Genomic DNA, 13,552 nt, shown 5'->3' with positions numbered 1-13,552 from the left:
TTGAGTGTGTGTTTGGTCGTACATCATCAGGAGCACAAGAAGGGTTCCTTCAAAACCCTAAAACCCACAAATTCAACAAAATCAAAGGGAAATAGAGCTAGAAAATTGGGGCTTTAACTAAATTTGTGATCACCTCAGTAAAGGGACCATAAGGCATGCTTAATTTCATTGTTTGATTTCATCTTGAATTCTTGATAAATAATTGAAGTCGAAAATTTGGTCTGCATGATTGATGTTCGAATGAAATTAGGAATGAAATCATGACTAGGAGTAAACCCTAGTCAATATCTTGTTGAATTGAGGTTCAAATTATGAGATTCATGATCATCCACTCATGGGTTAAATGGGTCTTGTAGAAATAGGATGAACACTAGAATTAAAATTGTCAAACTAGTGTTATTTGAGCTCCATGAAGCAAGCTTAAAATGTTAATGAATAAAATTAGACATATGAACTTAAGGAAGATGTTAAAAGTGGTTAAATAACTAGTCTTGAAACTTGATAATAATTTTGTAAAACGATGCCCATAAGGTGTTTGTTAAAACGCCTAAGAGAAAGCTAAAATGCTAAGTTTCGAATAAAAACGCATATTCGAATAACATAGTGAAATATGTGTTATATGTCATGAATGGAGTTCTAAACAAATCGTTTATTGAACTCTATAGACAAAGAAATCGAGTCTTTAAGCGGACAAACCGGAGTGGACACGCGCTTGAAGGGAACGCTTTAAAGGTACGCGATTTGTCGTTCCATACATTTATGTAGACAAGCTTAGTTAAAATATGTTTAAGGTTGATATAGCGAAAATGGTTGAGTTGGTATGTCAATGAGGTGATGGAATTCACTCGACAACTAAATGGGTCAAATTAATGGTTAAAATAATACTGATCAAAATAAAGACACCATTTGGTAAAAGTTATAACGGGTCGGACAATCTAAGAAAATGTCTTTTAAGTAGTAAAAAAAAAACTCACGGTGCGAACCGAAATTGGTTCAAGGGGCATGATGGTATTAATATACCATCATACGTAGATAAATGGTCATGTCGACTAAACGGGTCAAATGGCGTGTTATTACCATTTGACAATAATAATTGACGACTACTTGTTGAGTTTTGTGATTACATGAAGTAACATATGTTGCGTACTTTAATTAGAAAATTTAAAGCAAGAGATATGTAAACGGGTCAATGCTATGACCCGAGCCAGGTACACATAATTAGATTTATAGTCAAAAGTGGTATTTTCGTCAATTAATTAGTGGAAGTCATTCGTTGTAAAACGAGGGACTAAAATTGATCAAAAAGCCCTTGAAAGGTAAATTAGGCAAACGACCCATATGAGTTGTTTGGAAACTTGCATTATGATTAGGAGATATAGGTAGATATCTGGAATGTGGAATTATAAAGTGTGAAAGGAAAAGAACGAGTTTTAGACTAAAATGTTTAATATTTCCTAAATGTGTCAAAATGGTTTTTGTGCATATGTATTTCATAAGAAAGTCTGAACCGAGCTAGAGGCCTTGAGTTAAATACATTGACGAATGTATATTAGTTGTTTAAGAAACAAGTTGGTGATTTTGAATACAAACGGATCGGAATGTTGAAATTGAATAATAAGCCGAATGCTTAAACATTTAGAATTTTATTAGTTCGAATGTTAAATTTTAACTCCACGGGATGGAGAATTAAATGACAAATTCGTAGGAAAAAGAATCGCGTAAAACGGACATTCAGGTAAAAAGTTATGGACCTTCAAAGTTAGACTTTTTAGAAATTTAGGAGCTGGGCATTATGCAGGTCAAAAGCCTACACCCGCTGGAAAACCGTCTCCCCCGCGGCACGCGGAGGGAGACCCTGAACCTGTCGCGACACGCGGAGCTTGCTCGCGGCCCGCGAAAGCTGATAAGGGATCTGTCGCGGGACGCGACAGACCCAAAATGCTTAAATTTTATTTTGTTTTCGTTGTTTGACATTGGAACTTGTTTACATACGTTTGAATGCTATCAAAACTAACAATTGATGTGGTTTTGACCTTAGGTGATGTTCGTCTAATTTCGGATGCTGATCAAGCAAGAATTCAAGAACCGAACACAAAGTTTTGAAGCTTCCGCGCTAAATAAATCTTGTATTAAATAAATCTTGTATTAGACGATATTTGTTTGTAAACACTAACTAAATGTTGAATGTTTTTAAAACTAGTTAGTTGACTAAATTAGAATTTCGTAACCGTGAAATCTTGGTTTTTATAAATAAGTCTTTGAATTATGCATTTTGATTTGAAAATGCATGTTTTAGTCTAAAATCTTAAATTAATGAGACGGGTGTTACATATTCGCTGAGGATAACTGATACAGGCAACACCTCAGGATGTATATGTTCCATAATTATAAGAACCTATGCTCTAACACTACTAAAATATCAAAAATAATTTATAATCATCTCATCATCATCATCATCATCATCATCATACTCAGTAAATCCACCAATAGTAAAACTAAGATTGGGTCTGAAGAGGGTAAGATGTAGACAACCTTACGTTTACATCGTAGGAATAAAGAGACTGTTTCCAATGAGACCTCGGCTCGATGGTAGCTTTGCATCAAGCCTTGGACATAAGGCACATAACACTCAGCAATCGGGACAAACGCCGATTACTGCATGTACCCATTCGTCTTCGAGCTATCAACGTCACCACATGATGCATAATTAACCGCCCGTTGCTTTTAACGTTATTTTCACTAAATCAGTAAAATAACATTAAAATTAGTGCAATTTTACAATTTCACTTTTGCCGCCTCAAGCGCCCACACATAAATACGTTATATGCACACACTGCAAGTGGAAGCAGAGCTTAATATAAAACAATTTGGTGATGCCCAAAAGAATTGCAAGTCTTACATGGGAATTCTTTTTATCAATTTACTCTAAAAATAAATAACCTATATATATATAAACACTAACACTTGAACACAGTCACACACACAATATTAACAAACCCTAAATATCCCCATGAAAGATTATAAGATCACAATTAAAGTGTCACACTCACAACTCACAATAAAATCAAGAATCATATCCCTATTTTACAAATATTATGGCGGTAAACTTCAACAACCAATCTTTCTTCTTCTTCCTTCTTGCCACCTTATCTCTCCTCCCACTTATCATCTCCGACAACCCTTCACCACCACCACCACCACCACAAACCACCGTACCACCACCACAAACCTACCCCCAATGGCCACCAAAACCTACAAATCTTGAACCAAGAAAACCCTTAGGAACATGGGCTCTTCTCCAACGCAGTATAGGCATCTCCGCCATGCACATGCAACTCCTCCACAACAACAAAGTTGTCATCTTCGACCGGACCGATTTCGGCCCCTCGAACCTCAGTCTCCCTTTCGGCGAATACTGCGGTATTCGCGACGAATTCCTTCGCCCCGATTGCACCGCTCACTCCATCCTATACGACGTCGCTTCCAACTCTTTCCGCCCACTTTACGTCCAAACCAACGTCTGGTGCTCCTCCGGCGCCGTCAACCCCACCGGAACCCTTGTCCAAACCGGCGGTTACTTCTCCGGCGACCACAAAATCCGCTTGTTCACCCCTTGCAACGATGATTCTTGCGATTGGGTTGAATTAAAACGGAATTTAACCGTTCAAAGATGGTATTCTTCCAACCACATTCTCCCCGACGGGAATATTATTATTGTCGGTGGCCGGAGAGCGTATAACTACGAGTTTTTCCCGCGAAACCCGATCGGTTCGGGTTCGTTAAGCTTCTTTAATCTCACTTTCTTGTGGGAAACAAATGATTATCTAGAGGAGAACAATTTATACCCGTTTTTACACGTTTTACCCGACGGAAACCTCTTCGTTTTCGCGAACCAACGTTCGATTTTACTCGATTACGTCTCGGGTCGGGTCGTCCGTGAGTTCCCGCCGCTCCCGGGCGAAAAACGGTCGTACCCGTCAACCGGGTCGTCGGTTTTGCTCCCGATCACAATTCACGAAAACGGGCTACCGATTTCCGAACCCGGGTCGGGGTCGGGGGCGGTGGAGGTGATGATATGTGGCGGGGCCCAAGGCGGGTCGTTCCCGATGGCGGAGCGTGGGGTCTACATGGCGGCGTCAAGGACGTGTGGACGGATGAGCGTCACAGACGCTCATCCGTACTGGGTAATGGAAAAAATGCCTTTGAGAAGAGTAATGCCGGATATGATATTGTTACCAAACGGTGACGTTTTGATTATTAATGGAGCCGGTCGAGGAACCGCCGGTTGGGAGAATGCGGTTGAACCGGCTTTGCATCCGGTTTTGTATGAACCGAGGAAGAGGTTATTCACTGTGCTCAACCCCACGAGAAGACCTAGGATGTACCACTCATCCGCTACATTACTGCCAGATGGCAGGATCTTAGTGGGTGGGAGCAATCCACACGTGGCATATGAGTTTAGTGGAGTTAACTACCCAACTGACTTAAGCTTGGAGTCTTTTTCCCCTCCTTATATGGATGAAAGGTATGCTTATTATAGACCGGTAATCTCAACCGTTGAATACGATGTTGATGAGAGTATATCCTACGGTCAGTATTTCGCGATCGCGGTTACCATGAGTTTGAGTGGTGTGGATCGACGGGTAATGGTAACGCTTGTTGCGCCATCGTTTACTACTCATTCGTTTGCGATGAACCAACGGGTGTTGGTTTTGTATGTCGATGTTGTGGAGCAAGTGTCGTTGTTTGAGTATAGGGTGACGGTGCGCGCGCCCTTATCGCCTAATGTTGCACCCCCCGGGTATTATATGTTGTTTGTCGTGCACGATGGGATCCCTGGTCATGCGGTTTGGGTCCGGTTGCATTGATGTTGTTGTTACTCTTTGTTTTGAGTTCATAATTCTTTGGTTTTGTAAGTGGATTTGTTGAAATAGAGAATTAGTTTTGGAATTAGATTTTTGTGAGTGTATTTTATTGTCAATATGCACGTTTTATGAAGAATAAAATTGTTCATAACTGCAGGAATGTTAATGTATTTGTGAATTACTTTTAGTAAAAGTGATAAAGCATCTATGTGATGTTAGATATTTTTTTTGCAAAAATGGTTATATATGCTTTATATACAAAGATTGTAATAGATTTAATTTACCTCACATGTTTTTGTAATTTGTCACTAAATTTTTAACTCCTTTCATCTTGGTATCATACTCAAAGAAGTTTAGTTTTGGTAAATGTCTAAATGAGGTTAAACTCAAAACACTTGTGTCCCAAACACTTTTAAGTTTTTTTTAATTAGTGTTTAAATGTCATTTCAAAGCAGTGACGTAACCAGAGCCTTTTAGTTGGGGGTCATCGTAGGTCTAGCTCATGTTTTTGTTCAAAAATCTCGAATTTTATATTTAAAAACGCAACAAATTCTAGTGACCGGAGGGTCCATAAACCCTTTTGACCCCCCCCCCCCCTCTGCTCTGCCCATGTTCCAAAGTAACGGATCACACAAATAACTATTGTAAACTTCCTTATAGGTAAATTGATCGAACGACAACCCCTAAAACATTTTTAGTTTGCCACACGCACTTTTTCATACTAATGTTTATGTTCCATTGGTAAAAACGGAACATCTTGAATCTGAGTTGATAAAAAAACACTGGTTTTTACTACATTTACGAGCATGTAAGGTGTGATTGGATTTTACTACATTACAATTTCTAAATCTCAAACTTAGAATAAAAGCCCGATGAAATTTTGTTCGAGCCAATTTGAATTGACCTATAGATGGCTCATACAAACTTTCAGGTTGCGCAAACTCGCTTGAGTAAAGAAGCCCATATGAACCTGGAAGCTAGTATGCATCTTGTCCATAGAAGTTATTAGTTATCATTGGTTAGAATTTAAGTGAACATTTTATAGTGCAATACCAGAAGTAAAAAAAATTGTGGAGATGCGGGGTATCGATCCCCGTACCTCTCGCATGCTAAGCGAGCGCTCTACCATCTGAGCTACATCCCCAATGGTTACTGTTTCCATAAATTCATTTACTAAAGTGAATTCTCCTTTTAATAGGATTATTTATTACACATCCGCAAGGATAAAAATCAACAAACATGTCATGTATACACTTTTCGTAAGATGTTACTTTGATAAGGCAGTCCAAGTATGTGTTGAATTTACATCACACAGCAATGAAGTAGATGCCTGTAACCGATGTTTTAGCTTTTAGATTTTCATAATCATTTGGTTTTGGGGATAACGGTTCGATTAAATTGATTTTTTGAAATATATTTCCCAATTAGCATCGGTGGACCTAGAAACTTTACCATTTGTGTAAGGATATTTTCAGTTCTAAGACGTCTATCACTCAATTTTAGATTTTTTGGTCTAGTTCGAGTCGGCCTATGTCACATATTAAAAAGATGAGCTCTTCTAAGAAAACGTGTAAAAGCTAAAGAAATTCAAACGGCATGACAAAATGTCTATTGCAACATGAGCTTGTCATTGATAATCAATTAATCATTAGTGACTATTGAGATCTTAATGTTTAATGCTTATATGAAGTCAACTGAAGTTGTATTGAGGTATCAAACTTCAATGTTGGGCAAAGTTACGCCGTCTCCGAAAATTAAAGAAAAAAATTTGGGCTTGTGCGAGATAAAAAATTTGGGCCCGGTATAAATCCTCTAATAGCATAGCAGATAGCTTCCATGCCCACCTGTCAAGTGTATTCTTGCCGAACTCCGCTCTTCAAGCTCAGCTTCGGCAACAGCAACTCAAGAAAGCTATTGAGAAAGCCAACAATTCTATCCGGAATTACGATAAATAATAAAGAAAAAGCTATATGGTTCATCCGGGGGAGAGATCGAGCTTCAAGAAATAGTGAATGGTCTTATCAATACACAAATGTATAACTCCCCAGGAATTTCAATTGCGCAAATCTTCATACATTCAAATAATAAAAGTCTAAACATTAATTTCTAAACATTGGCAAGATGGGCCACAAAATCATAAATCCAAAATTCTGAAAAGGCCCAAAAAGGTTTTTGGTTCATAAATCCACGCTCTTTAAGATATTTTTTTAATAAACATACAGAATTATATATATATATAGTTGGAGTGTCCGCACGTTGCCGCGGGTACATATGTTTAATAGGTGTCATAGCTAGTACTTAACCCTTCCTTCACACTTGGATGTTGCAAATATTCTTAAGAAAATCAAATCTAAAAGCGAAAATGAGAGAAAGACGTAAAGCAATACCAATGTTTCTAAAAAAAATATAACCAACCGACTTAAGCTTGGAGTCTTTTTACTAAACACTCGATTTTACTACATTTACGAGCATGTAAGGCGTGATTGGATTTTATTTGTTAATAGGATATAGTAACATTACAATTTCTAAATCTCAAACTTAGAATAAAAGCCCGATGAAATTTTGTTCGAGCCAATTTGAATTGACATAGGTGGCTCATACAAACTTTCGGGTTGCGCAAGCTCGCTTGAGTAAAGAAGCGCATATGAATCTGCAAGCTAGTATGCATCTTGTCCATAGAAGTTATTAGTTATCATTGATTAGAATTTAAGTGAACATTTTATAGTGCAATACCAGAAGTTATAAAAAAAAAAAAAGTGGAGATGCGGGGTATCGATCCCCGTACCTCTCGCATGCTAAGCGAGCGCTCTACCATCTGAGCTACATCCCCAATGTTGACTGTTTTCATACATTCATTTACTAAACTGAATTCATTTTTAATAGGATTATTACACATCCGCAAGGATAAAATTCAACAAACATGTCACGTATACAAGGCAGCAGTCCAAGTATGGGATTATGATCAAATACAAAGGCTTCTTAAAATAAGAAGTGTACAAGTGCTCTTAAAAAAACCCACTAAAAAAAAAAAAAAAAAAAGAAAAACTAAACACGCACCTCCACCCAAAAACCTGAACCCCACCCCACCCCCCCCCCCGACGCTTTTTTTTTTTTTTTTGCGCGAGGGGGGTTAGGTTTTTGGGTGGTGGTGGGGTGGGGGTTTAGTTTTTTTTTTAGGTTTTAGGTTATTGGACACTTGTCACTCTATAAAGTCTTCTTACACTTCTTACAATAAGGAGCCTCTTTTTTTTTTTTTTTTTTTGAAATCAACTTTCATTCAACTGAAAAAACGACTAGCTATTACCAAGACGGAAATAGCAAGTCGAAAACCAACAAACAAAACAACTACATTACATCAAATCGGCACCACCTATCCCACTCCATTGTTCCTTGTTTAAACCTATGCTTGTACCACAGAAAACCAAAAGACTTAACATCCGCAAGAATATCACCCACCTTAGCATCTTTACTTGAAAAAATCGTCTCGTTCTTGGCCCTCCATAATCGCCAACAGGCTATGATGACTAAACCATGCAGCAACATTTTCTTAATGTCTGACCCGCCGTAATACTCGTGAAGCTCGACCAAATCTATAACACTAAACGCGTACACCTCCGGAATACATCATACATCATACAACAATGTGTGCGATGCATCAATGAAGTAGATGCCTGTAACCGATGTTTTACCTTTCAGATTTTCATAATCATTTGGTTTTGGTGATAACGGTTCGATTAACAATTAATGTCATTGATAATCAATTAATCATTAGTGACTATTGAGATTTTAATGTTTAATGCTTATATGAAGTCAACTGAAGTTGTATTGAGGTATCAAACGTCAATGCTGGGCAAAGTTACGCAGTCTCCGAGAATCAAAGAAATTTTTTTTTACCTAGTGCGAGATAAAAAATTTGGGTCATATTCACAAATCTTTATACATTCAAATAATCAAAGTCTAAACATTAATTCTAAATTGGTTAATCATCAGTTTTGGACGTGGGTAGATCCAAGCTAATTCGGTAACAAGCCGAGTTAAACAGGGCCGGCCCTAAAAATTGGTGTACCCTGTTCGAGCTCGAAAAAATGTGCTCTTACGCCTTAACGAAGTTGGGTATTGGGCTCACTAAAGGTTTAAACCTAATGTCAATGAGCTAATAACTAATCTAAACCATAAGAACAGTTTTGTGAGTGGGCCTATATTGGTTTTTGTATGGCTATACCCTATTAAAAAGATATATTTTACATATACATATCGGGTTTTTTCATAAAATAAAGTGCCCTTTGAAATATCGGGTCATGTCCGGTGGTCCTCCCCGCCCACCCCCGGGGCCAACCATGGAGTTAAATAACTACCAAACAATCCTATTATATATATAGTTAACGAAGAATGATGAATGATAACTTTATTTTTAAAATAATATATAGTTTTTTTATTATTTTTTTATTTAATAGATTATAATAGTTTATTATTATATTTACTTTTAATAACATATTTTTATTTTTTTTTCTTTTTTAAAACCATATATTTCCTTTACCATATTTTTAATAATTCTTTTTTTTTTTCTTATTTGAGAACATATATTTATTTATCAAATAATTTGATACTTCTTTAATAATTTACGTTTATATTTTTTTTTCTAAAAACTTAAGTACGTAGTTGTGCTTGACTTTTTTCACTCGACACTCTATTATATGTTTTGTTAAAAACGAAGTTGTACTAAAAATAAAATATTTATTTGGTATTATAAAACAACACAATGATAAGCTAAACCATTCAAATGGTTTGGCTTTCTAAACAACATGCTTTATTTTCAAATCACGTTTGTTTTACATTATCATTTGATTCATTTCGCCGCAATGTGCTACGTCAAAAAAACTAGTTAAAATAAAAGATATTAAATAACCAATTTGCTATTTATAAAAGGGTTATTGGATTTTATCACCCTTAACTATTGGCCATTTGCCGTTGCCACCCCCAACTATCACTTTGACGTCCGCCACCCCCAACTTAACACTTGGTGTGTTCTGTCACCAGATCACTAACTTTTGATCCTGTTATTATACTTTTGGTGGTGTTCTAAGATCCCTAAAACCTTCCCAAGATCCCTTTGACACCCAAAAAAGTGTAATAACAGGATCAAAAGTTAGTGATTAGTTAACGACGTGGTGACAGAACACACTAAGTGTTAAGTTGGGGGTGACGGGCGTCAAATTGATAGTTGAGGGTGACAGCGGCCAATAACCAATATTTGAGGGTGATAAAATCTAATAACCCTTTATAAAATAAAATATAACAAAACGCTCCTCGCATACATTATAATATATTTTAAAAAATGTTATTTATAAAATAAAATATAACAAAACTTTCCTCGCATACAATATAATATATTGTAAAAAATAAAACATATAAGACCACCTGTAGTGGGGGTGGAATTGAGCGTGGGATGCCCCAAAAACGCCCCATAAAGCCCACCACACCGCCCCTGGGGTGTTTTTTTTGCCTTTTTTAGTGGCGTTTCCTCAAACACGCCTAAAATGAATTTGAATGGTCAATTAGATCCTCCCACGTCTATTTTGAACCCTTTTTTAACTTAAAAAATAAAATAAAAAATCAGATTTCCCTACATCTTCACAAATCTCCACTACACCCCTTTTTAACTTCACCCCCATAATGTCTCATATGCCACATGTTACTTCATGCCCAAAGGAGAGGCATTATGTCACTTCCCCACTACACATGATCTAAGGATTGACTACAATGCCATGTTGGGTAGGTCATTTATGATCATAATATTGGTTACTAAATAATCATACCCTAATAAGACCATGCGTGGTGGTAAGGGTGAATAATGCCCCCACCCTTGGGCGTGTTCCGCCATATGACAGTACAGTCAGCAAGGGGCATTATTCAGCGTTTTTTTTCTAAAATGGGTGCAGTGGGGATGTGGGCATTATGTTAAAAGGGTGTAGAGAATTAAATATAAATAAAAAACCAACCAAAAAAGCTATTGGCCAAAAAAAAGGAAGGTCAAATGTGATTGGCCAAAAAATTGCCCCAACAGCGTGATTTAAAACACGCCAAAACAAAAAAAAAGGCCAAATACGCCCATATGCAGTGGTTGGTCAGCGTGATTGGGCGATATTGAGCACAAAAAACGCCCCTCTGAGCAGTCACTTGTAACACCCCAAATTCCATGAGAATTTTAATTTAAGTTAGTTATGAATAAGTAAGGATAGTCTTAGTCATAATAATATACATATTATTCTTGAGGGGCCAAACGCATAAAGTGACAAAACTTAAAACATTAGAAGAATGAAAAATTAAAAACACACACATAGTGTGCGTGTGGTGTATATGATCGATCAGAGAGGGCAAGGTGAAACCCTAGTTTCACCAAGTTCATCAAATTCAGTAGGAGTTTTAAGGAAAATCGGATGCATGAACCCCAATTTGCAAACATCTAACCTTGTTCAGTAAAGTGGTAAGTCGAATTCTATGATTTGGTGAATTTTAGGAAAAGGGTTTTTCATCTAATCATGAAATTATGCAAACATGTGTGTGATTTGAAGTTATGAATGCAAGATAAGACAGGAATCATGTTTGATTTTAGCATTTTGATTGAAATACAGCAAAAGCCCATTGGGTAAGAAGTTAGCATGAGTAGAATGATCAAGTAGGATTAGGTATGCGAAGTTTTAATATATGATCTTGATTATAATACATGAATGATAAGTAAATTGATGTAGAATAAAAGAATCATGTAAACTTAAATGATTATTGAAAATAAGTAAGTTCAATTAGTAGAATGTCATGTTTTATATGCTTGTACAATATTCTTTAAATGCGAAACCCGCCAAGTGTTCGATGAAATGCTTAAGAGAACAAGTTTGTGGATCACTAGTAAGGATGACGTCGGGTTCAAGGATAGGGTTAAAATAGTTAATTTTGAATGATGTTGTTAATAGTGAATTATGAGTTGACTAGTACGGAAGGAATTGTTTGTGTTGTGTGCATATATGATCTTGTTGTTGTATATGTGTTTTACTATGTGAGTATGGAATGAAAATATACGATTCTAGTTCATACTTTGTGTTGTTGGAAATTGACGAGTAAAGTTAAAATAGGTTACGAATGTGAAAATGAAGAATGTTAGAATGCGCGTTTATACTAATGAAGTAGTAACCTTGATGGTATGAAAGTTTAGGATCATGTTTAGAGGGGAAAGCATGGAAGGCAAACGGAAAGGGATGAGGAAGCATGTACGAACGGGCACTCGAAGTAAGTGCTTTCCGTAATCACTTCTTATTTTGTTTAAGTAAAGTAGCGTTAGTTAATTAAGCATGATGATGTTGAAGTTTCATATGGTTTTGGTTGTATGAAATCAGTAATTTTAGCTAAGTAGACCGAATGGGACAATATAAAGTTGTAATGATATGACAGATTAATGTCTAAGTAATGGCTACAATGTGTAACCGGGTAATGGGTAAAATTGCACATAAGAGCGCCAACCGAGAATGGGGACTTAGGTTAATGGGTCAATGTGAGGGTGTGCTTTATCACGGAACGTTTGTACAAGTAATAACGATGGTATTTCATGTACCCGGTTAGTGTAAAGGTTTTATAGCATTATTATCATATGAGTTTTAAGTGTAAACATATGAGTTGCTTGATAAAGTCATGAATGGATCGAATAATGATACTTAAGTAATGAATTGTCAAGGAAATTCGGCTAGATTAAGGGCCCGGGGAAGGAACTTTTAGTTAGTTATGTAAGGAATAACTTTACGAACATTTAGGAATAAGTTTCTAGTGGTACAGATGCAAAACGAATCAGTTACGAGAGTTTTTGGCTTAATTTGGGATGCTGTTCTGGGCGCCACCGTAACTTACGGTGCCCACCGTAAGTTACGGTGCCCACCGTAAGTTACGGTGGGTGTTGGACTTTCTTTTCTGTCGTAAGGCAGTCCCTAGCTGATGTAAGTGTTTTGAGGGCTACCGTAAGCTACGGTAGTCACCGTAGCTTACAATGGAACTGTCGCGCCCCGCGAAGAAGTGAACCAAAGCTGTCGCGCCCCGCGAGAGCTTTCGTTTCTGGCATTTAGTTTGATGTTGTTTGTTTTTATTACAGAACTTATTTTTGAACGATTTTCATGGCCTCAAAATTAGTATTAAAGTCGGTTTTGCTTTTAATTGATTGTCACGGTTCTCCGGATAGTGTAAGTACGAATCTACCCATGTGTAGTAGAGGAAAACTATATTTAAACGCGTCCAGAATGAGTAAGAATTTATGTTAATACGTAAAGGCACGGATTGAATGAAAGGATATGAGTTTGAGCGATAGTATGAGCGCAAGACCATAAGATGGAAGGTAAGGGCTTGTAGATGCATGTATAAGAATATATGTGTGTAGATATGTAATTACTATGAATGCTTATGCTTAAGGTCTTCAGAATGTATATGTATCGATGAATACTAATAATGTGCTTGAGATTTGAAGGTAATGCAGGAATGAGAACGTAGAGTTCATGAAGATTGAAGTCGAACTTGGAACTAGAGACTATGAGAAGATGATTGAGCGAACCCAAGTTCTTAGTGAATTATGAACTGATTTTAACTATATAGAATTATGCTTTATGGTGTTGCCAGTGACTAACAGTTAAGTTGTTTATGGTTTCCACAGGAAT

The 13,552-nt window shown here is 36.9% G+C and overlaps 1 protein-coding gene and 2 non-coding genes across 3 annotated transcripts; 1 reads left to right on the top strand and 2 right to left on the bottom strand.

Annotated features, from left to right (window-relative positions):
• Positions 1-3,030: 3,030 nt before the first annotated feature.
• Positions 3,031-4,959, top strand: LOC110921544 (aldehyde oxidase GLOX). The gene has a single exon (XM_022165882.2). It carries the CDS (start codon positions 3,096-3,098, stop codon positions 4,866-4,868), a length of 1,773 nt encoding a protein of 590 aa, XP_022021574.1. The 5' UTR covers positions 3,031-3,095; the 3' UTR covers positions 4,869-4,959.
• Positions 4,960-5,936: 977 nt separating this feature from the next.
• TRNAA-AGC lies at positions 5,937-6,009 on the bottom strand. The gene has a single exon. It is a non-coding gene; the product is annotated as a tRNA-Ala (tRNA).
• A 1,613-nt stretch (positions 6,010-7,622) lies between these two features.
• Positions 7,623-7,695, bottom strand: TRNAA-AGC. Its single transcript has one exon. It is a non-coding gene; the product is annotated as a tRNA-Ala (tRNA).
• Between the last annotated feature and the right edge of the window lie 5,857 nt (positions 7,696-13,552).

Source organism: Helianthus annuus, chromosome 17, assembly GCF_002127325.2.
Source record: "Helianthus annuus cultivar XRQ/B chromosome 17, HanXRQr2.0-SUNRISE, whole genome shotgun sequence".
NCBI classification, from domain to species: domain Eukaryota; kingdom Viridiplantae; phylum Streptophyta; class Magnoliopsida; order Asterales; family Asteraceae; genus Helianthus; species Helianthus annuus.
This window is presented reverse-complemented; position numbering and strand designations above follow the sequence as displayed.

Coding starts and splice junctions, on each gene's coding strand:
- LOC110921544 (XM_022165882.2), top strand. CDS start 3,096: ATGGCGGTAAACTTCAACAACCAATCTTTCTTCTTCTTCCTTCTTGCC.